We start from the raw sequence: 25,936 nt of genomic DNA on the forward strand, positions 1-25,936 counted from the left end.
AAGAAAAAATTTGAACAACTATGCAAATGTGTGAGTATTTCATTTTCATAAATTTAAAATTTTATTGCTAATATCGGAATCAAACCGTCATACTCTATTATTCACGAACTAATGAAGTTAATTAATTGTTCAGAAAGAATAACAATAAAAACAAAGTGGTTTTTGCAGCATTGAAAATTTTTTTGCCAAAGTTCTTCCAAAAATTATATGGTGCCGCAGAACATCTGAGTGAATATATGATTTTTTCATGACCAAAGCATGATACCAACAAGACGACCTACGACCAAATTTGTTTTTACGTTTTATAAAATTACTTTCATAAAGGTATATTATATTATCAAGTTTAATATAAAAAAAAAAAGAATATATTCAAATGTTTGAAAGACGATTTATTTGGCTTATAAAATAATAAGATATACACATTTTTTAAAAACTAAATTCTTAACCCTGTGGCTTATACTCTAGTAAAAATAAATATTATGAAAATAAAGGGTATTAAGTAAATGCATACAGATGTATGTATGTACATACATATATAGCGTTATGACATACTACATACTAATCTCCAAATAGCATATGTAAATTATTTGAAATTTTAATATTAATATAAAAATCACCACTATATTTATGACAATTAATTTCATCAGCACCTTCAGTCTATTTCATCTCTCTCACTCTGGTCCCCTGCGCAAAATATCTAGCAAATTTGTGGTTGTTAAGATACAAATATACGGACATATATCGTGACATAAATATGCATGTATATACATATAACTACTCAGGAATAATTTCTCTTATTCGTTTGTTTTTACAATGAACGTGATCCGTAATTATAAGGACAGCGCCTTTATATGTATAAGCGTTATAAAACAGAGCAAAATATTATTGCTTATCAATGTTCCAGCATATCATCATCTGGGTGTACATACGATGCACAACACGGAATGACGTTCAATGAACTGGCATTGTTATGCGTGGCGATAAAGTTTTCGTCGATCGATGACGCCGTTGCAAAAACTTCTTGACGGATTTAAGAGGCAATTGGAAATGGTAGTAAGCACAATATGGCAATGGATCCCAATAGGCGAATAGAGCTTCCCTCTTATCTAGTACTGTGGTCGGAGTGGAGCGTTCAATAGAGCTCCAGCGAAAATTTGCTGTTAACGCACCGAGCGTTGACTCCTCATCTGGACTTGTAAAACTTAATTGTCTTCGATGTATGCATTTCATAGTGCGGCAGAGTACTTGAGCATGAGATCGATTATAGCAGATATATGGCAATGAGACACCGACACGTACACCGAGTGGAATGAACTGCGTTGTGCCTTGACACTTAATTAGACGAAAGCTCATGTGCCCATTGATGCTACGATGGAAGCGCACTTTGGCGAAAAATGTTTTCAGCCAAAAATCAATTTGAGCTTCGTCGGACACTACGGGGCTCCCATGTGCGTGTAATGGCGTTACAGGTATCAAATTTTTCGTTTCATGTTCTACTTTACAAGTAACATTCGAAACAATTCGTGAATCTTTGACGGTTGTACAAGTAATATAATGTTCACCCGGTAAATCGCGTATCACAATCCACTTTTCATTTTCACTTATTTCATGATTAAATTTGAATTCCACTCTATTATTTGGTAATAAGTATTTGAAACGTTCAACTAAGCCTTGAAAACCGACCGCCATTAGGATATTTCGAAAATTGCTGATGAAATTGTTCTCATACAATTGCTGAAGATCGTTTGGGGAAGTGAGTACAGAGTGTGGTGGCACGACAATATTATGAGCTGTACATTTTTTGAAAAATTCCAAACAATCATCTAAAACGTTGGTCTCATTCATACCCGGTATGAAACTGGCACAGCCAAGTAGTTCCAAATGTTGTTTAGCAAGTGCATCGTAATAGGCAGGACTCGTTGCGCAAACCGGTATATAAACTGAAGGCTTCTCCTTGCTAACGATTTGACACAAAGCAGTTATATAGCTGTCTACATTATTTGGGCTTGGTCGGGGGACTATGTAGAATTTGTCGACGGCGGTGGAGAAACGTGCTAGCCCAAAGAGTCCTTCGAACTCGAACACCACCACTCGTGAACCGGAGGAATAAAAATTACGTGCCAAATGCAATGTTTGAATTGTACTTCCACAACTAATTAGAACGGTGCGTCTATGACGTTGCGGGCCATCCGCTGATACATCCATCAAAGAGTCAACATTTAACATCCACTTAATAAAAGCCACAGGTATACGAACGAACTTCCAAAAGATCCACAATAAAGCTGACAACCAAAAACTGGGTGCCGCTATCGAGAGCGGTATATAAAGGATAAAACGTATGATCGTAAAAGTTAAATTGATCAGCAATTGTGGCCAAAAGAGTAAAACTTGTCGCAAAGAAGCAGAAATGGTACGCGGTGATCGGCGCACCAGTTGTGATTGATGACCGAAAGCTGGATTCATATTGATATTGGTTGAATTCGCGAGCTGTTCCTGACCAGGATCTTCGGGTATTTGATCCAAAGAGTTGATGCGGCGAAATTTTGATCGTGAATAACGAATTTGACGCGCTTGTTCCTGTTTCTTTAAAATATCGATCGCCATATTTATTTCCTTTAATCAATTAATTTACGTTTAACAAATCGCTTTTGGKGGAATTTTCCACAGCTGCAGTTATTTCAAAGTAGTTGAACCAAGCTAACATCCGACAATAAATTGAAGGTTTATCTGAGGTACTGGCAAATTGTATTGCAACCGTAAGACTGAATTTAATAAATTTATGCCCGACGGATTTGCAATAATGGCAAAACTCAATAAGCTACTAAGTACCACTTAAATAGTGTCTCATCTTTTAAATCTCACCATTAATATAAAAACTCAAAGAATTAATAACGATGTGTTGATACGAGCTCATCTCCTAGTCAACAATTCAGTATTTCTTTTTTTAATTAAACAAATCCCTACCGGAATGAAGTATATAAGAGAATACACATGCCAATATAATCAGAAGTACACATGCAAACCTCTGTGCCAATATGTGAATGTATGGCTAAAACCCAATTTGAGGGAATGCAGTGGCGGGATCACTTCAATTTAATTTGGGTTACACACATTTTTTCGAATTCTTTATAAATGCTCTATATATATAATATTATATATAAAATTTTGCAGTGAGTATCATCGGGACCCAAGACTTGTAAGGCATAACATCAAGCTGATTCGCAAGCTGAGATAAGGTTTATGTTTTATATTTTCAAGTACAGTCGGTTAGCGAATGCTTGCCTTTACTACACTGTGCTGAATGCGCCACTGTGTGGGCACACGCTAACCACGAGACCATACACATTTATTAACAATTATATTCATTTTGCTGTAGTGGTGATGATGATTTGTGCTTATTTTTTATTTCAATACAAATTCGTATTATCAATTTTCATCATCGCTTGAGCAGAAGTGCAAGCTTATGTTATGGCACYACACCTCGGGTTCTTGATTAGTTTACCTTATCAAACAATTAATTATGCATTAAACGAAAATACTACTACAGAGTTTTAGTTTTTGAATGCACACTGATTTTTTCTTCGCATCAACAATATTGTGTGGAGTATTGTGTATCTTTTTCATCGAGTTGGGACTTAAATACCGACTTTTTTCACCATCAGGCCCAATTGTAACGATACATTTGAAAGGAAGTGTGTGGAAGCATTGGTACAGTTGTTAGTTGATTATTTCCGAACTTTTTTGATTTTGATACGATTGCACGATTTAAAACTGTTATTTCAGAAATGCCATATATATAATTATACTATTTAGTTTCTGATCGAACATTTTGTTGAAATTGGGTCGGACTCCGGTTGGCTAAAAGACTTAATGAGACACTTTTTTAAATGAAACGTTTACTCTGTGGTATTTATTACTCATATATTTAAAAGAAGCCTTTACTTCTGCTCAAATTTGCATGTAATATTTGATATTTGTATTGGCAAATGTGAAATGTTGAATATTGATACATATACAATGCACACGTTCGAAATTCTATCATGTGTATAATTAGAAAAGTGAAGTGGCAGATAATGTTCATGTGTCTGTAGGTACATATACATTTATACTAATGCAATATAATTAAGTAGTATATGTATGGGTACAAAATTCGCACTCCTAAAGATGTAGTTTCGAAGARAAATGTGTGCGATCGCCAGAAATAAGAGCCAAAGTCGTCCTAAAATACAATTATGCCATATTCGTAATTTATTGCTATTTTTTAACAAATCAAGAATTACTATACAAAATGTAAGATCTTATTTGTAAAATACAAGATTTCAAGCTCAAAGTTCAAGGCATTAAATGCACGTTTCGAAATTTATAAAAATCTATATTAGCATTTCTTGTTCTTTGCACCACATATGTATTTACGCGTATTTTTCAAAATATCATTGCAAATCTGATTGCTTCGCTAGAATATTTGTATTACCTTTTGAGCTTATTTGGTACCGGAAATTGCTATTGTATGCAGTTTTCTAAAGACATAATATTTTAGAATACAACTCAAGTACCTTTACATGCGAACATACATATGTACATAAGTTAATAAGCTTAAGTGATTTTCGGTGCTGAGAAGTTCCATGCGGATATTTGCAAGCGGAAATACCCGTATGAGTGTTGTYGCCGACATTTCTAATAATACCTAGTTTTTGATTGAAGCTGGACTTTGTGCTGATTCGAAATATTACTGATTCGACATATGAATACTCAGATATGAATGCTCGTGTGTACGCACAATATTTCCACCAAATATTCATAAATATCACATTTTAATCACATGCGCTATACTAAGATTGCTAAAACGATTTACTATTTGTTTTTATTTGGTGAGATTAAAACGCCCACATAACTATCGCTAGCGTGCTAAAGTATAATTATTTATTTCTAAATTTACATACATATGTCTATTTTTTAAACTATTTTGTTGTTTGACATTAAATTCAATTCTAGACAGAAGCTGTTGTTGCTTGTCGCTTAAAGCCATTTTAGTGTCACGACGTTATGCATGTATTTGTGCCGCCACTGATAAGGATTTCCAATCCAAGCCAATCCGAATGATTAACTCAGTAAGTTGTTGGCGATTATGTTTGAACTGTTGTTTGTAAGAAAAATGTACTTGCAGTTCTCCAGAGTTGCATCATATACAAGCTCATACAAGGAAGTTTGATATGTCGGTGACTTTTCGAATACCGTGTTATATTCATGTGTGTTCGACGTATTCTTAGAATATATAAAACGTCGTGTAATCAAAATTGTCTCAGGATGGCCCATTTTGTAAACTGCGCCACAAACCGAATAGGTGTAACAAATTATCCTAGGTCGGTACAAACACCGCTTTTTAAGGAATGGTTGAAATTTGAGGGTCACAGAGGGTTAAGAAAACTGCAATATACATAGTCTTGTTGGCATAAAAAATTTTGCTATAGAGTAAGACCTTACGGTTCTTTGTATAACCTCAAAACAATGGAACTATATATAGAGGGTTATGAATGTATGAAGAATCAGGGTGATGAAAGAGCAAGTTGAAATCCGAGTGACTTCCTGTCCCTCCATGCGTCTGTGCAGGCAATACCTTGAGTAAAAATTAAGATTCTTGGTGGGGATGATTCGTAGATGGGCGCAATCGGACTCTGCCACGCCCACAGAACCCCAATACGTGAGTTATCTTAATAAAATTGAGAAATCGTGTTTTTGTATCGTTTGTTTGGTGCAGTCTAGCAAATGACGTTTCCAAAAATTAACCGAAATGAAAAATCCCAAATTTGCTGGAAACACTGAAGGCCGTCACAGAAGAGGTTATTATAAGAACATATGAGATATATGTATATAAGAAGTGTATGGGAAATTATATTAAGCGTTGATTTGCTTGTTTAACTCTAGAAACTGTATTGTAGGCGGTTATGTAGGTTTGTATTAAAATACCTGAACATACTTTTTTGTCAGTACGGGTTAATTTTGATCAGATGAATATGAGAGACAAGAAATAATACATTATGAATATTCGGGCAAAGATTAAAAAAAAATGTATACAATTCTTAGCAAATAGCAATTGTAGAAAATGAAAGCAGGTAAGAAGCATATGGATTAGCAAATTGAACACGGAGTAGGTCAGTATTTACAAAAGTTTGTTTTGAAACAAAATTATCAAAATATTAAAAATTAACACCATAGCTTGTAGAGCTTCCATACAAACAAGTCGATCCAAATCAAGATAAAGATTTCCATAAAATACTTGTTCTCCTTAATAAGTAATCTAGCTAGAACCGTTGACCGGTTACGTTTACACATTTGGTTATACATATAGTTGCAATAAGGAATACACCTGGAAAGGGTAAGCATTGGGATAGTTAAAGTTTTTTTCTTGTTTTTATGTAAAAATTAATCATTGTGTTTTAGAAAAAGGCTCCGTATGACATATAAAATGAGAAAAAAGCTGGACAAACATATTTCTAGCAATATTGTAACGTCAAATTAATATTATTATTATTTGTACGGGTATATTGTAATCGAATACACTATATGAACATATACATATTTAAATAAAATGAAAAAATTGATTTGCAAAAAAAAATAATAATAATAATTTATGTAAGCCTATAAATTTGTACACTTGTCCAATGCATGTTTGATTAAAAGTCTTTAGTACACTATTACAACCAATTCGCCAATTCAGGTGCAATCCAGGTATTTCTGCATTCGGTATTCGACCATGGCACTTAGATGGTAAATATAAGTATATTAAATGTCATATAAGCGTATATTTATTGATGTATGGACCTATTAATACGTGAGCAGACAAAGCTATATGCATTCGACGCTGGTATCTGCAGAAGGTCAACGGGGTGAGGAGATTTTTTATTCAACTTCGGCTGTATTAAAAAAAAAAGTAAATTGTGTGAKAAGCAAAGAACCTTATACCTATTATCATTGTTTTTGTTTTAGTAAATTCAAACGCTCATGTGTGCAGAAGCAGACATAAGTGCAAGCGTGATTGGATTATTTTTAAACTCGCACTTTGGAGCTGTAAACTCTCACCAGTGCAGCTTTAAGTTGCTATAAGTAAAGCCGGAGAGAGAAAAACGGGTCCGGGCCTGATCCATCAAATTGTTAGAGAAAAAATCTGAAAATCTTGCAGAGGACCGAGCCGCTATGAAAATTCCGAACCTGGGAGGAATTGTACCGACCTCCCCCCTCTCTTGATAAATAGCTATAAGCATGTTTGCATGCAGATAAATACAAAGATTCATAAATCTATATATTATATACATATCTGTATATGCAAATATAGCGAACTTAAAATTCGAGTATATTAACAGGTCCACATGTGAGTTTATTTGTAGGCTGAAATACTTAGACATGGACACACAAAGGTATAGTATGAACAAAAGTTCTTTTATTCACCTAGTGCGATAACCTTTCTAACACATATACATACATACTTATTTACTCGTAAAACACATTGAGACCGTGCAAGAAATCAATAAGCAAATGAATTTTGTTTATTTTGCAAAAAAAAAAATAAAAGTATAAATAGAAAAAAACTTTGTTTTCTAAGTGTGTCTCATTTCAGTAGTATTATGTGATTATTATCTAGTATTTCTGGCTTGCTTTATCATTACATGAAACTTACTTTTACACACCTTATCAATTATATACAATGCATATGTATGCATGTATGTAGTATATATACATATCTTACTATAATAAATATAGTTAGTGAACATAAAAATAAACTATTTTATCATTCCTTCATCAATTCTACTTTAAAATCGTTATCACTTTGAAAAGCCGGGAGAAATGAAAGACAAATCTACATAGTGTTTAAATATTCATACCCAATTGTTCTATAATTCTACACTGTGATGTACGAACCGCATATATGCCYAAGTGAATAAGAAGATTTATTTTTTTATAAATTATCACTCTTCAGAAATTATTTGAAGAAACGTTCGTATTAAAGCACATRTTTGAAAATTACCATAATTGTACTTTAACTGAAATGCAATTGACAGTTAGGTACATCAATTAAGTTTACTGGAAGAAGTTGAGTTGGTCTGTATTAAAACTTTTCATTGCTAACTCTTAGAAGTGCATACATAAATCGTTCGATTAATGTGGTAACAAGAGACGCCTCATCGGATGCCACCATTATTTATGTTTCTATATATTGGGATGAACACGTAGAGGCACTTGTATAGCGTAACTTGGCTCATCAAAACAGAATTTCACCTCCAAAATCAGCCGTTGAGTTGAAAATAACACTTATCTGCACAAGTGATTTTGCTTTCAATTTCTAGGCTCTCATTATTTCGCTTAAATGACTGGTTTCAAAATTGCCAAACCCTGAATTATTCGCTTGGTATAAACGTAACAGCAGACGCCAACATTTGTACGAATTTTTGCCATACCATCTGATCAGAGATAACCCGTACTGACTAAATTAAAACATTTTCACGTGTGTTAATAAAAATGCTAAGTATCAACTTCAAAAAAAGCTCTCTTTTAGGCAATACAAGAATACCAACTCCCATAATTCAATAAAATTAGTGCCTAAGTCTTTGAGAGAGGTAAACATTTACAGAAATTCATGGTATTTGAAACCCATTAGAAACGAAAGATAAAATAACAAAAATTAAAGGCAAAATAATTTATGGCCGATCTGAGGTCGAAAAGAGGAACCGGAGTGACGTTGTTGCACTTTTAATGGTTAAAAACGATTAATCCCGATTTAAGGCAAAACTAGAGCCCGAAAGAAAAGATTTTTGTTTTAACGCATTTTTCACATATCCTCAAAATTTATGTGAACCTACGTTCTTATATCCCAAATTCACTGTATTTTTTATTTAAAATAATTATTTTCCAAATTTTTTACTTAATATCGAAAAACCCAGTTTTTAATTGAAATTTCCCCTGTAATTTTTTAGACTTTTTTAAAAAGGTCTTTAGGTATTATGTTTGTGGAAATTTCTGATATCTGATGATATAAAAAAGAATATAAATTACTTATTACACTGTCTCATAAAATGCAAAAGGATCCTASGAAGCGATGCAAAAGCTAATTCTACTTCATCTATCTATTACCTCGTAGTAGCCGATGTAATGGAGCCAATCTAAGAGATGACTTTCGTTTAGTGCTTGCCAAAATGAAGTCTCTACAATGAGTTCATCGTGAACTATGTACATCACTATAATACAAAGAAAGCGATGAGCATTGCTTTGATTGTTGGACAATTTTAGCGTCATTTTCATAAACCTAAGCCTCGACACCAATATTGATGCATTTAATGAATGTATAGTAGGGTTCTGAGTAGTGTTTTCAATCATATCTTTAGCGACCTCTACTCAACGCCGTTTAAATGGAGTAGTCGAAGTCAAATTTGATCAGATAATAAATCTTTTTTTATTCAGCATTAGATGAAAAAAATCGACCAACAATGGGTCGCCTTGTTTGAAACCTTACCAAATTTTGGTCGTTTCGGAAAAGAAACGAGAAAAATGTCGATGTGAGTATATGTATGTATACCGGTTTTCTGTTACACGTATTCTCCTATCTAGAGCATAAATGTGTATTTGTAGATAGCTTTAGGTTACATGTATTCACGCAACTTCGGCAATTCTTAGTATTTCTGTTGACATTATGTCATGCAAGTTGTAAAAATCATAAGTTATTTTCCTTGCCTACAAACTTACATACAATTTTCAATAAACCCCGAATTCATAACATCTTGGCCAATTGACTGGTACATTTGTATGTAATAATTACTAGATCACAATAACCAAAAACCACAGTTACTACGACAAGCATTACTATCCACTCATAATTCCACAAACTTGTGTCAATATTATAAAATCAATGCTCGTGTCCCTGGATACCAGGAATTTGTTAATTCAATTGTTTACTTTGCGCCAACTTTTTGGGAATAACCATATTGACGATAACTTTCATGGCTTTGTTGGGGAGCATTGCTGATTTAGTTTTTTTCAAGTCGGCATTAGTGAAGGTTTAGAAATTTTGTTCGCGAATTTGCTACTAAACCGGAAATAGTTGAAGACAAATGTATTTTGAGAGGTAAATATGCCACTAGTTTGAATTTAAGGTGTGAATTTCTGTGATATATAGGTGATTTTAAAAGTGGTTCTATGAATTGCTAAAAAAAACGGATTTTAAAGTATTTCAATGTTAAAAAGTGCAATGCCTAACCGTGAATTAATAATATATGTATTTCTTGTTAAAACCACTTTTTTGTTTGAAAATAGTACTTTAAGCTATACTTACAGAAAATATCCCGTTAAATTCAAAGACCTCGTCTTTCGATTAAATATTCCAATATCCAAATATCGATAGCCACATAGATGTAACCAAGTAATGAGAGTTACTCTAATTTCAACTTTACAAACAATTTTTTAAAAACATTAGATGGTTCTGGCACTTTTCGGTAGATTAACATTAATGTGGACAACCGAAACTTAGTGAACCAAATTTTGACAATCTTACTGTTTTCGTTCCGCCAGAAATACTGTTCAAGAATTGTATCTCAAAGACCTTGCCAACTGTTTACAAAAACACAGTTTCGAGAAAAATGTGTTTACAGACGGCGCATTTAGCCCAGCTTGCTTTAGAGGCTTAAAATAGTAAGTAATAATTGATTAAAGCGAAATTTTTAGGGTTTATAGTTATATATTTAAACATCATTCACAAATTTTTTGGATACGAAATCTTTGATATTCTGCCATTGGGAAGCAATTGCACGATGCATCTCGCATGTGCATTTGTCGGACGGCAGGCAGGCTGCAAGTCGCACTTTCTATCGGAAACAAACAAGTTAACAAGTTATCTTCTAGTTAAACTAAGACAATTCCAAAAAAAGGGTGAAAGAAAAAGTAGTTTTTGACCAAACAAGTTTTTTTTATGTTGTTTAAAACTATGTTCAAACTTGACTTTAATGCCAAATATATTAAATTTTGCCCCAATTACATACAACGTTTAGTTTCTTTTCTACCCTGCCCGACAATTAAGAAAAATCGTAAAAATGAAAAGCCGAGAAATCGCGCGTCAAAATTTTCGCTTTCTGCCCAAGCGCTAATAGTATATCTGCTAGACGCTCGGTCACTATTTCGCTTCTAGCTTCAACAATATTTTAAATTTCAATTTATAACTTTAGGGCGTATTCTTAGATAATTTTTAAAGAGATTTAAGAAAAAAAAACGAATTTTTGAAGCTTCTAAAGCAGGGCCCCCCCTTAAATACTAAGAAATCTTATTAAAAACAAACTTTTTCCGAATTCTGAAACATTTATCTACCTAATTCTTCCTTTGTCCTACGAGGACCTGCACGAAGAAAAATTTTACCGAAAATATCTGTGGTTTGATTTGGAAAGATTTTTATGTTGGTTAATATTTACGTAAAGTGAGTTCTAAAATAATTTAATTTAATTAATAATTTATTAGCTTAAAAGAAGTGGGATGTAATTATGCTATGATCTCAAACCATATTATGGTTGTGGTCAGAGTTTATCAATGAAGTTAACTTCGAAGTAACTGGTCTCTAAACAGACTATACACTGAAATAAGCATGTGATTGTTATGAAGTCACCGAATATTAAAAGTTTGATTAATTTGCATATTATAAGTATAATAGTTGTTTTTTCGCATACCATTTCAGTTCATTTACTTCACCAACCTCATAAAAATGTATATATTTTTATAGAAAATATTCAGTAAATACATAKGACATGTTTATATTTATGATATGCAACCCTACTTTAATGTATATAATATGTAAATCTCATAAACATAAATTTTCATCCATACATTTGAAGCATATTGCAGTTATAGCGAATTTGCACGCACTCTTAGTTGAGTTTATGTTTAGTTATTAGATCAATTCGTTAAAGTAATAGAAATAAAATTATGTTGAACATATCGACTTATGTCATGGTTACATGTTGGGCCCAAACGGGTTAATGGGAATACATGCCTAATCATAAAATGAATTATAAATAATAACTACATATTCTGCTAAGCAACCATTTCCGCATTTTCGCTCTATTGAAAGGTAGCTAACTTAGAGGTTAAATAAAAAACCTTCGCTATTTTGTAAAGATAGTGTAAGTAAGTAGAATGTTGGAGTTTCGGAATGGGCATGCTGATTCACATATAAATAATGGATAGGTATCGTAGAGTCTATTTGCTCGTCAAAGTTCGAAGTAGAACCTGTTGGAAAGAGGCATTCAGCGTTCGATTTCGAGGCCGACGTTTATGTTGGTGTTAATGCTGGTTCCAAGGTAGAAATAACCTACGAATTCAAAATTATAATTGTCAACAGTTACGTGGGAGCCAAGTCGTGAATTTGACGACTGTTTGTTTGCTGCCAGGAGATATTTCGTCTTGCCCTCGTTCACTACTAGACCCATTTGAGAAAACAGAACTAATGGCGCGGTTGTTACGACCAATAATATCGCTGTCACCGGAATACGCCAGCAGATGTATACCCTTATAAAAGATTGTACCTTCTCTGTTCAGCTCTGCAGCTCGAATTTTTCGCCCCAGCAGTAGATTGAAGAAGTCCCAAGATAAGCGGTCGGCATGTCTGAAACCTCGTCTGGTATCGAACGACTCGGGGAGCTCCTTCTCGATTCCAACGGAGCTTTTGGAATTGCTCAACGTCAGTTTACACAACCGTATTCGTTTTACGGGGATACCAAATTCAGACATAGCGAAATAAAGGCAGCTTCTTTCCTTTTCTTAAAAGCTACTTTAAAATGGACCAAATTTKAAAAGTCACTCATCATTCTCGTCGTGATATATGGTGCAGACCATCGACGATGAAAACATCTCATGAGTCCGTGTGACGAGTTTTCGAGAGAAAGGTTTCACGGAAGATTTATGGTGCTTTGCGCATTGCCAACGGCGAATACCACAACTGATGGAATGATGAACTGTACGAGATATAGTATGCGACGACATTGACATATTAAGAGACAGTGGATCGCTGGCTAGGTCATGTCGGTCAAGTGGATGAAAAATTTCGGCTATAACCGCATAAGTGGTATCTATGTAAATAAAAAAGAAGAAGTACGTTGAGTCTCTTAAAACATTTTGACTACTGCTGGCCAGGTTAATGAGATAAACTAGAATCAGTCCGGCGCTGTTTCTTTGTGAATAAGACGTATACGCTGCTTCAGTTTCATAGCATATTTTTGCACAGTATTAAAGCTTACTTATTATATGTACCGACTGAAAATATTTCTGACAGACAATCAAGGTTTTTAAAATAACCTAGTATTTTGGACCAATATAATAAATAAGTTTCTTAATGATGTCATTTAATAATTTTTTAGATGCAGCCATACCGCGATAACTTCAAGCAAACCCCTTGCCCAGCTTCGTTCGAGTCAAGTGGTACTTCGGCGGGTCGATTGCCTTTTTCTAAATCGAGTCGTAACCGCAACGCAATAGATAAAACATCTAGTTGTGTTGGTGTTGCCAATCCAAGTGGTGCTGCTCCATCTTCTGAGACCGGTGCATTAACAACACCAAGAATGCTAAGCCCTACACAAAATGTTGAGAATACATCCACGGCCGCGTTACTGCGACAAAATAATGAGCTGCGTCAACGCCTCTCTGATGAGGCTAGCAGCTATCGACGACGTATTGACTCCTACAAACAGGCGCAGCAAAATCAAGCTAATCTTGTTAGTCGCTTACAATCAAAAATACAACAATATCGACAGCGTTGTAGCGATCTCGAGGATCGAATGCATGATTCGATTAAGCACACGCCGGTGCCCCCTTGTGCGCCGAAGATAACCACCGGTCCAACCTCTAGTCAGGTTATGGTGAGTATTTGCTGCCCATAGCTTTACGAAATATTGTTTATAGTCGTTTTGTTTCAGTGTTCAACATCAATGGCTTTAGGTCAATCAAGCCTGCCCTGCTCATCTTCTTTGGACTCGCCGCCTTTAACTTGTGCACGAGACTTTATTGTGCACGAAGATAGTGGTGAACTTTGCCGTAAGCTTGAGGATGAGCATAGTAAATGTGAACAACTCATTGCACAGAATAATACATTGCGACAGCAGTTGGAAGAATCGAATCGCACAAACGAAGCCATAACTAATGATCTACAGAAGCTGACTAACGATTTTTCTAACTTACGAGATGAGTTGCTTATTAAGGAAGACGAATATAAAGAAGAAGAACAGGTATGCAATGAATTAAAACATTTAATTACAAAAACATAAAAAATATTAAAAATGTATTTTATATAAATATTGTCTACTCCACAGGCCTTTAAGGATTACTACAATGGTGAACATAATCGCCTCTTGAAGATGTGGCGCGAAGTGGTTGCTGTTAAACGTGCTTTCAAAGACATGCAGTCTGCTATGAAAAATGAAGTTGGCAAAATGAGCTTGGAGATAGGTAGCGTTACTAAGGATGTCACAAACTCATGTGGTGGTCTGTCATTTGTCCTACAGCAAGCTAAACGCATAACAGATGCAGAACTTTGTGAGTCTAGATGTGAAAATAATGATTTGAAATCTCAAATGGCGACCTTAAAGGTGCAATACGAAAGCGCACGACAAGAAGTTTTAGAGCGGGATCAAAGATTACTTGACCTTATGAATCAGTTGAAAAAACTTGAAGAACGTTGCGCTCAAGCAGAATCGCAAGCGATGTTGGCCAATCGTTATAACGATGAAATAGAGAGGCTGAACAATTCTATACGTGAAATTGCGCAAGCCGTCGTACAAGACGCAGAAAGTGCCGACCGCGAAGCAGACGCTACAGAGGCGAATGAGTCGATGCAACACATGCACTTGACGCGTGATAGCGGTGCCGGTATGAGTGTACCAACAAAATCGCCGCGTCGCAGCTCGGCTCGTGCATCGCAGGCTTTTGCTGAAGGCACTATATCAGCAGTACAAGCGGCACTACATAAATATCAATTGGCCTTGCACGATATGCAAGTGAAATTTCAGAATGCTAACGAAAATTTGCGAAATACTAAAACACAACTCGAARCGAACGAAGGCACGAAAGCACTTTTGACTACGAAGGTACAACAACTAACCGAAAAACTTGACGCCAGCAATTCGAAGCTATCTGAGCTATTAAAAGAAAGAGATAGTTTACAGAAGACGCTAGAGGAGACACGCCAACAGAAACAACAAAGCGAACAAGGACGTCTCGATTTGAATTCAGCAGTATGTTGATTTTMATTTTTTTTTTGACGCAGTATAATTTATAAAATGTTGGAAATACCTCTAGTTATCGATGGATGCTGTGATAGTTCAGTTTCAGTTTCTTAATAATATTGTAAAATATTCATAACATATGTAGAGTAAAATTACTAGCGATAAAATGGTAAAAAAACCAATTCAAATCGTCATTGGATGATAGTTTGTAAACTAGTAAAAAGTTCTATTTTGTGGGTGAGACAATCGTTTTCTTCGACATAAAACTAAGTGTTTATTTATAACAGGTTTTTTATATGCTTTTGTTCCAGCCAGAATGCAAATTCATGGTACAGAATATAATTTTAACACAATTGCTCATTTCCAAATTCAAGACAAACCATTAATTGTTTTTTTTTTCATCCGAACTATATTTTCAGTTTGAAAATCTTAGTGTAGATTTTGAAAGGCTGCAAATAAAAAATGGAAAACTACAGAAGAAAATCGATTTACTTGAAGATGATAAAAAGGCGGTGGAGCTGGAAATTCAGCGGATACTTAAGGACAAAAATATACTTGAAATGAATCTGCGGTAAGTATAAATTTGTATGSCAAGATTATTAAACTTAAGTTATTGCTGTGGACTTCGTACAGGTCGGAAGAGGATCGCGGTAGCCGTTTGCGTGAGGAGACTATATCATTACGTGAGGAATTAAATAACGTAAGCCTTACACGAGATTTGCTTGAACAACAACGTATCGAATCCGAAAATATCATTAACCTAATCGAAAAGCAAAAGTCCGATTTGGAATATGACTTGGATAAGCTGCTTTTAGAAAAATGTGATCTACAAGAAAGGCTGGATAAATTATCGAATAGTAGCACTTCCACCTCCGACGAATTGAAGACATTGCAAATTAATTTAGTGCAAACACAAGAAGAGCGCAACAAATTAAAAGCAGAAGTCGAAGAAATTCACAAGGAAATAGCGTCAGTTCGCAAGGAGCTAAGCGGCGTTGAAAAGGCTCGTTTGGAATTGGAAACAGATAATTTGTCATATAGTGAAAAGCTAAAATGTACCCAACTAGAAAAAGAGAAGATACTGCAAGATTTGGCCTGTATGACTCGCGATCGCGGTGATATTCATAATCAATTGACAGCGTTATGTCGCAAAAAAGAATCGCTTAACGAAGAACTAATGCGCACGCGTCAAAAGTTGGAACAAACCGTTGAAACMAATAATCGTTTAAATAGAAATCTGGAAGAAATGGTAAAGGATGTGGAGGAAAAACAGGTCGTTATAGATTTGCATGAGAAGGAAACACATCGGCTACAGGTTGGTTACTTTTTACGCAGAATTTTAGTTTTATAATAATATCAATGACATTATTTGGTTTTAAATAGTTAATAAATAACACATCTGTGTGAACGACACATTAAAGAAAAGAAATTTTAGATAATAGATATTTATAACCGTAATAGTCGCGGTTTTCTAATTCCATATAGAGGCCCTTTCTTCCCGTTGCTTGTTACCTTAGCCTTATTGCTTCGGCGTTTAAGCTGCGGTCCAAGATTCAGGTTAAGTTTTCAGGTTTTATGTTTTAATATTAGTAATATTGTATATATTACTGTTATTCTTGAAATACAACAAAAACAATTCATGAATATTGCTTACCACCAGATGAGTATTTGTTTAAAATCATAGAATTATATAAATTCCCCAACTGTGATCTTAAAATAGATTTCATGCTTCCTATAAGAAGATGAGAGCTATTAACTTAAGCTTGAATTTATGTATATGTAAAAAGGTTATCAGGTGAAGAGCCAATGTTTGGATATTTTACCGATAAATGTCCTTTAATTGATCATTGTCTTTTACGTACAAAAAGGAACTTCTGGCGGCATTACGTACCGAAAAGGAATCTCTTGAAGCTGTGCTTTTCGATACGAATACACAGTTAGAAGCGACTGAGGAGAAGCGTCAACAGCTGGAGCGTGATTACCAGGAAGCACTTGTGCGTGAAGAGTCGTTGAAAAATGCCGTTAGTCGTCTCAATAAAGAACTAGAACAATGCCAACGTCGAGCACAAGAAACTAAAACTCAATTAATGAATGCGGCACGAGCCGCTGAAAATGATTTCAATCAAAAGATTGCGAATCTGAAAGCGGCAGGAGAAGAAGCAGCTAAGAAACACGCGGACGAGTTATATAAACTCAAAACAGGGTTGGAAAAGCGCATGGCACAAGCGCTTCAGGCGCTGCAAACAGCAAAGGATGACGAAATAGAAAAATTACAGGAGCGTTTAGAGGCATTACAAGCGCATTTGGAAAGCTTAGTGCAACAGCATGAGGAGGCGATGATACGCGCGGAAAATGAAAAGCAACAAGCTTTGCTAATGGGTAAGAATRGCGATTAATTGTGCGATGTTTGGAACCTTCTCACTTTTTGTCTTTCCTCAAAATAAAGCACATCGCGATAAACAAGCACTAATGGAAAAGTTAGAAGGAGTCGCGCGAGAATTGAAAGTGGAACAGGATGGACTCGAACGACTGAAACGTGAACACAATGCGCACGACGAAAAACAACGCAATGCAATTGCGCAGCTAAAGGATGAAATCTCGGCAATGCGTACAAGAGAGGAGGAAAACAGGTAAGCATTATAATTTTGCTCAGAAATATGTATGYATGTATATGTATATAATTTTAGATCGGATATATTAAAATAAATTTAATAACGTAACTTTCATTTCCGACAGAATGAAACTAGAAGAATGTATAAGGAAACAGGAAATGCAAATTACGAGCATAAAAGAGGAAAGGGATAATCTTAATCGACTTGCGGAWGAGTTAAAAATGGAAATACGTCTAAAAGAAGACAAAGTGGAGGGAATCAACAATGAATTGCAGGACGCATTGAGAAAAACAAAAGAAGGTAATATTTGCATTTGTTTCATCTGAAAGGAACAAAATTTGTATCAACCATCGCTTGCAGGTGAAGGCTATATAGACAGTTTACGCAACGAACTTACCGATTGTCGCCGCCAATTGGCAGACAGTAATATAGAGAAAGATAAATATTCTAACAGCAATAAAGAGTTGCGCGATCATGTGAAGCACGTCGAGAGCGCAAAACGTGAACAGGCACGCGCCATCGAGGAAGCTTTACAGAAAATTAATATACTACAAGAAACGAAAAGTTCTCTGGAAAATGAACGTACAAGATTAACGACGATTTTAAAGGAGACTGAAAATAATATGAGTAAAACTGTACAAGAACTCAATGCAACCAAGAATACACTACAAAAAACCCAAATGGAATTCGCACAAAAGGATGAAGGAGGAAAGGAATTGCAGAACAAGTTGGCGGCGGAAACCGAATCGAAGGAACGTAGTCAACAGGAACTCTGTCAGATTAAAAAGCAGGTGTGATATTTAGTTACTCTTCCATCTAGTCTTTTCCACAATAAAATTAATAAAATCATTGCTTGTGTTTTTTGAAGCTTGCCGATCTCGAAGAAAATCTATGCGAAACCAGAGCAGAACTTGGACGCGCCCGTTGTCAGTCCAATCAAGACGAGCATCGTTTTCACAATCGTGAGCAGGAGCTGCTTGCGCGCATTGAAGAGGCACGTGGTAGAGAAAAACGTCTGGAGGATCAGAAACATAATCTCGAAGTATGCCTTGCTGATGCTACACAACAAATACAAGAGTTAAAAGCACGACTAGGTGGTGCTGAAGGACGTATACGTGCTCTGGACGAGCAGTTGGCTTGCGTAGAGCTCCACAAACGCGATACAGAGCAAAAATTGAGCTCAGTAGCGCAAACATTGCGCCGTATTGCCGGCATTCAACCCGACGGTACTGTCAATCTGTCCTATCGTCTCATCAGCCCAACCCGACGTTACAGTCCTATACGGAATGGCATAGCATCATCCAGTTGCCATGATTATGATGCTAGAAGCACGTCCCAATGTCCTGAGGTACCTTGTGATCTGGATCCCGATTTGGTACGTAAAGGAGTGCGCAATCTAATGCATCAAGTGGCACAAATTGAACGGGAAAAAGATGATGTTAAAGTGCAATTGGCGGCAGCCAAAAAGCAACTACAGGAAGCGGCTGAGCAGCAGTTACGTTGCGATGGAAAAGTCGGTAAGCTTCAACAAATGGTGCGACATTTGCAGGAGGAGAAGAGTAACCTAAACACTGAATGTAGTATGAAAGCTTCAGCCTTAAATGCGTTGGAAGAAAAGTTTAAGCAGAAATGTGACGAATGTCAGCAAATGCGTGAAAATATTACACAACTTGAAATGCAGTTAGGATCATGCAACGAAGAGAATTTACAGATCGAGGTAAGAATCTTCATATCATTGGTTTCTACTGTTTTTGTGCCTGATTTAGAACGATTTGATTATTAGGATTATATCAATCCTACCAAGAATACGGAAATTAACCTAAAATTGTATCTTCTTTGTAGGATCGTTTAGAGAAATGCCGTACTCATGGCTCGAAATTAGAAAATGAGAAACGTCATCTCCAAGAAGAGCTAGCAAAGGCAGAGGGTCGTGCCACGAAGTTGGACTTGCAGCGTGTCGCCATGGAGGGTGATATAAATCGCCTGCAGATGGCTCTGCAAGAAAAGGACTGCCAGACACGGCAAGCACAGGAACGACTAGACAACCAAAATAGAGCAATGGTACAATTGGAGGAACGCTGTACTTCACTTAAGACGACGGTGGATCAAATGAAAGATCGCCTGCAAAAGACAGCTGTCACAGAAATGGAACTGCGTGGGGAAATAAAAGTGCTTAACAAGGAACTCTCTGAACAAGGACATTGTTCTCAAACAAATGAAGAGAAACTAAAATTACTACAAAAACAATCACAAGCAGCAGAAAATGAGAAACGTATTCTCGCTGAACGTTTGGATAACGCTCAAGGCAATTTGAATGAGTTACGACGCAGCCAACAGGCGCAATTAGATCGTATTCAGAGACTGCAAGAGCAGGTTACCGACATGGAAGTGCAACGTTCAGCTTTGGAGTCACAATTGCGTATCGCTAAATGGAATCAAGAGGCAGGCGACAGTGGCGGTATAACGACGGATGCTGACAAACGTGAGGAGGAAGAGCTCAATCGACAATTGAAATCGTCACAAAGAGAAAAATCCGAATTACGTAACAAATTACAATCTTTACAAGATAAAGTTAAGCAATTAGAGTCGGATCGCAAGAGTAAGTTTTCAGGTGGTGGTGGAATAACAGCATATGATCGTGCAGAAAAAACTACTTCGTTCTATGATTCTGGAGATTATGACTCGAATCGAATGGAAAACGCACAGGGTTCATATAGTTGTGGGCTTGATCATGCCGTTCTTGAGCAAGAGTCCCGTGATTTACGTTTGAAAGTGCGACGTTTAGAGACACTCTTGGCGGAAAAGGAGTCCGAATTAGCAAGACTAAAGGCACGTGTACACGACAGTGCCAAGTGTGGGGAAGGTGGATTAGATACAGAGCGCTATCGTTCTGCTCAATTGCATGCTGAGAAGTTATTAGATGCACGCGAACAGTCCCATCGGCAGCAGGTGTTGCGTTTGGAAAATCAGGTAAGTTAAGGACGAATTTCTAAAAAGTTATGTAAATAAGAATACAAAGGTTGGGTTGCACCACGGCAATAACACCCTTCACAAAAAAAAGGAGCTTAATCTAGCTACCACAAAAACTGACCAACCAACAGCTTTTATGGTAGCTATAATGATCCGATATCGTCGATTCGGCCAAATGAGCAGCTTTCAGCTCGATATCTCACATCTGAAGCACTAGTTCGCGTATACATAGATCGATTGATGGACAGATCGACATGTCAAATTGGACCCAGCTTTTAACGCTGATCGCTGATCTGGTTTATAGGGCAACATTTTCTTCTGAAATTTTAATTAAAATACTTATTTTCAGATATCTATGTTGCGTGAGCAATTGGCACAAGAAGCCAAACGACGTCAACAATACATATTGCGTAGTTCTAAAGCCAATCGCGAAATGCAACACTTGCGAAATACATTGGGCGATTCGTTACGACACGTTTCCCAACATCCTTTAGATCCCAATTTGTTAGAGAGCGAGTCTAGGCGGTAAGAAAGAGCTTTGAAAATGAAACAAATAATTGCTATAGCACATATATTTCTTTATAGCTTGGACAACGCCGTTTCTATGAGTCTGCCACCATCAACATGTCGCGATTACGATCACTAAAACTAGAAATTTACGAAAGGATGGCGAAATTCAAAACAAATAAACTGCCATTAATAGCTTCCTTTTAGAAATTAAATGCATTTATTAGCATACATATTTACATGCATATAAATTAGTCACATAGTCTACAAATCAACCCTATACTCACTAACCACACATACATGCATACATACGGTTTACATACTTAAAATCCTGTATAAATCAAAATTATTTAATTTGTTTCCATCCATTAAACATTMTTCCATTGAGATATTATGTATTACGATTGATTAATATTGCTCTATGGCTTTTCATTGTCTGCAAGATAGACAATAGAATACAGTGTGTTTTTTGCTTGCATCCCACCCATATTAGTAATTTTCTTTTTTACAAAACTAAAAAAAACTTAAATTTATTTATACGTTTACTTATGATGCTGTTGCATTTCTCCTCCTTTTAGGAGAATATTGCGRTACAGCTTTTCAAATGGTGCAGATAAACTCATTTTCAACAAATTTCACAAACACTATTGCATAAATCATATACATAACAACAACAATAATTACAATTACAGTACTAACTACAAGAACCACATAAATAATGTACACTTTGAGCAAATAAAAAGTACGATTGGTATACACTTTTTTTTACTTTATTCTGATTTTAAAATCTTCTCTAGGAAAGCGACGACCATTTTCATGTTAGCCTTATGTTTAGACAATTTCGACACTTCACCGACAATAGCGAATAGCGCTTTCTTTTTACCACTTTTATATTGCTTTACAGCTTGTTCTTGTTGCTCAATCGCCTGCCGGCAGAATTGCTCAATCATTTCCTCATCAGTAATTTGTTCCAGATTGTGGTCTTTTATAAGCTAATAATGAAGGAATAACTTAGTTATTTTTATTTTATATACGTGAGACATTTTTAAAATATATTGGGATTAAATAAAAATATATAAGAACAGAAAAAACATTATATTCGGTGGCACCGAAGCTAGCGATTACCCTACAAAAATAAAAAAGTTCTCCATGTAAGAACTTGATTTTGATTGATTTGAGTTTCAATGTTCTTATATGCTATATGGCTCCGATCTGAACAATATATTCGGAGATTGTGCCCATGCCTTAGACAATAATCTAAATTCAAGTTTCGTTAAAAGGACTTGGGTTGATCTATCAGTTTGTATGGTAACTGTATGCTATGCTAGCCCCATCTACCGGTCTTTTAATAATATTTGTAAATAATATTTTTATCACAAAGATATTTGCTATATTGGTCCGATTTCGACGGTTCCGACAAATGAGCAGCTTCTTCGTGAAAAGGTCGTATGTAAGATTTGAGATCGATATTTCAAAAACTCATGGACCATTAGACTTAGAGGTATAAGGTAAAGGTATAAAAAAAAAACTTAAACTTGAACAATACATACATACGTACATAGAATATACGTACATACATAATGAATATTTGTTTGATTTTATCTTACCGTTTGCACTTTTTGTGAAGGATTATAATGGATGATTTCAATCAGCTCTCGCCCAGCTTGTAAATTTATGGTGCCAGCATGAAGCGCTGAAATGATATCTTCAAGGTGGATATAGCTAAGTTGACTAGAAGAGCAATATGTTAACATTAGGATTGTTGTGATTTCATACAAAGTTGTGTAAGCACGTAATTACGCAGATAGGTACTTACCAGTCCTCGACGTCCACATTTGTTTTGTTGCAAAAAGTTAAGAGATCATTTATTAAAAAGTTTGTAACAAGCTTCGCTGGTATGCCAGGAACATGCTCCATTATACTTATAAAGTATTGTAACAATTTTGTCTCGTTCTTAAAAAATATGACAAATGCCTTTACAAAGAGAACAAAAAAATTATGCACATTTTTAAGAGCTTACCACTAAAATTACGGAAACGTCCTGACTAAGCTGATATTTTTTTATTAGATTTGATCGAATATCCTCTGGTAGCTCAGGTATATCTCTACTGATTGACGCTACAGAAATAACATCGCTACAGGAAATGTCAGTTGTAGACGTATTTATACGTAAGGGTGGTAAATTAGGTTCCGGCATGAAACGATAATCTTGTAAAACTTCTTTATCGCGCATAGGCACTGTAGAACGCGTTGTTGCATCCCATGAGCGGGTTTCGTTTGTAATAACGCCGCCATTTAATATAACTTCAAACTGGCGTTGTATTTCGAAAGTTATTGCTTGAGAAATGCTGCGAACTGACCCAATATTTTTTACTTCAGTCCGTACGCCAAAAGGTTCACCACTCCTGTGAATGGAGATATTAGCGTCCACACGAAGTGCTCCTTCTGTAGTTTTGCAATGAATACATTAGAAATGCAAATTTATAAAAATTACTAACTAACCTTCCATTTTACAGGAACATGAACGCAGGGACTTTAAGATTAATATTAATTCTTTCACTAATGATGCTGCTTCCTCGCCAGTCTCTAAATCAGGTGCAAATACTAGCTCTATAAGTGGTGCACCAGCACGATTAAGGTCCACTAGACTTCTAAAAATTACAAACATGTTTATGTGCCTTGTGGTTATCGTCATAAGATTATGTTTTTTACCTCTTTAATTCTTCGTCGTGTAAAGATTTGCCACTGTCTTGCTCCAATTGTAATTGCAGTAAACGTGCCTTCTTATAGTACGTTTTCTTTCCCGGCACAATAACRGGAAATGTCAACTCGCCATCGTTTGCTAAAGCAGCTCTTTGCTGAGTGATTTGATAACCAACCTGTCAAAAAGTAGAGAGCGTTAGAAACCAATTCGGAAGTAAATATTATATGATACAAACCGGCAAGTCAGCATAGAAATAATGCTTACGGTCAAACATGGATACATCGTTTACCCTACAACCAAGTGCAATGGCTGTCTTTACCCCAATTTCTACGCATTTCCTATTAAGTACCTTATATTTGTATGTCGATAAAATTATTGATTTAATTGAGAAAGTCAAATAAACTATTGTTCAATTTTACCGGYAAAGTGCCAGGCATTGAAGCATCGAAATGTGAAACCGCTGAATTAAGTGGCGCTCCAAATTCATTGCTGCTACCAGAAAACAATTTTGAATCGGTAAGCAACTGGGCATGTACCTCTAAGCCGACAACACTTTTCCAATTTCTATTAAAATAGTAAAATAAAAGTTTATATTTTGCGTAATCACTAAAACATAACATTACTCACTTTATGTTAGCTTTAGCTGTTTGTATTTGAGTGGAAAATCCCCTTGAAGTGCATTTATTTAACAACAATTTTAGGTACATATTTGTGTACTAAACATTATTACCAAAACTAGATGAGTAGTTTCGGAGTTTTTCACGTAACAACCAGATGACAGATAAGAGTTGCTGTACCAGCTGATAGATAAACAACTGCTGGGAGTTGCCAAATTAACCGTTATGCAACCACCTGACTTGGAGCAGCTGATAAAAGTGTATGGTCTTCCGATACATATTTATTTTTCTTGTATGCTTTTGGAAAACTTATTATATTGATAAAAATAAATTATAGTTTTTACACAAATTTGTATATAAACGTGAAACTAATACAGATATAGACAAATTAAATACAGTTTGACAGGGTGAAGGTGGCACTACTGTAGTCGTATTCTATTTTCTGTTACATTTCTAATCAACTTATTCTTTATATGACATTTGCAAAATCTGTTTTCTATGTTCTTTGGTAATTAGTTCTTCCTCTTTAATTCGCTACACTGTTCTCTGCTGTTGGTGAATGAAAAGTTAAAATGAGGTTTTGGGAGTGATTTTCTGCATGATCTGAATGTAAATCTAAATCCAAACTTCTGGAGGATATGACGAAACTACCTAATGTAATTAAAATATTTGAAGACTAATGCTATTGCTAATATGCGCAGATATACATATATCTTTGTAAATGTTTACAATTATTTAGGATACAATTAAACAGGAAGTAGATGAACAATCGTAGTCGGATTAAAATACCAAAGTTGTAAAGCCGCAGGTAATAATAATCAACGTCAACAATTAGTATGAATGTGGAAAAAGTGTTTGCTGACTTGGAGTCCAATCAAAGTCAAGAGTGTGAGGAGTCCAAACGAAAACTTGTAGAATTGTTTACTCAGAGTAAGCTTGATTTACATATATACAATATTTTGTTTTCTAACTATTTTGCTTCAATCTTTTCACAGATAAAGAGACATGGCCCGTGCACTACATGATGGAGTATTATTATAAAACAGGTTCCCAACGAATTATGGAGGTTTTGGTCAAAGTGCAGCCGCCACATGATATATTTATTTTTGACAGGGTGTCTGAATGGCTTAAATTGCAAACACATCGTTTACAGGCGCTGAAATTATTACTTTTTGTTGTACGCAACAATCCAACTTGGTTATTCAAAATTGAAAAACACCGCCTTATTAAGGATATCTTTAAGCTGTTGATGGTACCAATTTTAACATGAATAATTTAGGGACA

The 25,936-nt window shown here is 35.6% G+C and overlaps 5 protein-coding genes across 6 annotated transcripts in view; 2 read left to right on the forward strand and 3 right to left on the reverse strand.

The window, feature by feature from the left end:
• LOC108975244 (rootletin) lies at window positions 1-22,089 on the forward strand. Of its 2 annotated transcripts, none has more exons than XM_018943596.1 (14): window positions 1-30; window positions 13,383-13,880; window positions 13,938-14,246; window positions 14,331-15,251; window positions 15,662-15,813; window positions 15,876-16,557; window positions 17,111-17,621; window positions 17,689-17,872; window positions 17,979-18,154; window positions 18,215-18,645; window positions 18,723-19,571; window positions 19,697-20,824; window positions 21,174-21,349; window positions 21,410-22,089. In XM_018943596.1, exons 2-14 carry the CDS (start codon window positions 13,383-13,385, stop codon window positions 21,468-21,470), a joined length of 6,078 nt encoding a protein of 2,025 aa, XP_018799141.1. In that variant the 5' UTR covers window positions 1-30; the 3' UTR covers window positions 21,471-22,089. The 2 variants fall into 2 exon arrangements, with proteins under 2 accessions (XP_018799141.1, XP_018799140.1); XM_018943595.1 differs by lacking the exon at window positions 1-30 and adding an exon at window positions 10,010-10,111.
• Window positions 899-2,830, reverse strand: LOC108975247. The gene has a single exon (XM_018943601.1). It carries the CDS (start codon window positions 2,602-2,604, stop codon window positions 952-954), a length of 1,653 nt encoding a protein of 550 aa, XP_018799146.1. The 5' UTR covers window positions 2,605-2,830; the 3' UTR covers window positions 899-951.
• Window positions 21,842-25,936, reverse strand: part of LOC108975250 (mitogen-activated protein kinase 14A-like) — a gene marked incomplete in the record, with an annotated part of 20,198 nt that continues 16,103 nt past the window's right edge. The window contains 1 exon segment of the mRNA XM_018943603.1: window positions 21,842-21,852.
• Window positions 22,080-24,871, reverse strand: LOC108975249 (glutamyl-tRNA(Gln) amidotransferase subunit B, mitochondrial). The gene is made up of 9 exons (XM_018943602.1): window positions 24,663-24,871; window positions 24,455-24,599; window positions 24,271-24,384; window positions 24,044-24,210; window positions 23,834-23,982; window positions 23,352-23,776; window positions 23,148-23,284; window positions 22,939-23,062; window positions 22,080-22,323 (listed from the first exon to the last, which is right to left on the reverse strand). The coding sequence occupies exons 1-9, from the start codon at window positions 24,740-24,742 to the stop codon at window positions 22,102-22,104; spliced, it is 1,563 nt and encodes a 520-aa protein (XP_018799147.1). The 5' UTR covers window positions 24,743-24,871; the 3' UTR covers window positions 22,080-22,101.
• The window catches only part of LOC108975245 (hamartin), a 5,022-nt gene continuing 4,276 nt past the window's right edge, over window positions 25,191-25,936 (forward strand). The window contains exons 1-3 of the mRNA XM_018943597.1: window positions 25,191-25,308; window positions 25,392-25,582; window positions 25,648-25,904. Of these exons, the coding sequence (XP_018799142.1) occupies window positions 25,489-25,582; window positions 25,648-25,904 (351 nt within the window). The 5' untranslated portion in view covers window positions 25,191-25,308; window positions 25,392-25,488. The remainder of the gene's footprint in view (window positions 25,309-25,391; window positions 25,583-25,647; window positions 25,905-25,936) is intronic.

The sequence above is a fragment of the Bactrocera latifrons genome, unplaced genomic scaffold (assembly GCF_001853355.1).
Source record: "Bactrocera latifrons isolate USDA-ARS-PBARC rearing strain unplaced genomic scaffold, ASM185335v1 scaffold_63, whole genome shotgun sequence".
NCBI lineage: Eukaryota > Metazoa > Arthropoda > Insecta > Diptera > Tephritidae > Bactrocera > Bactrocera latifrons.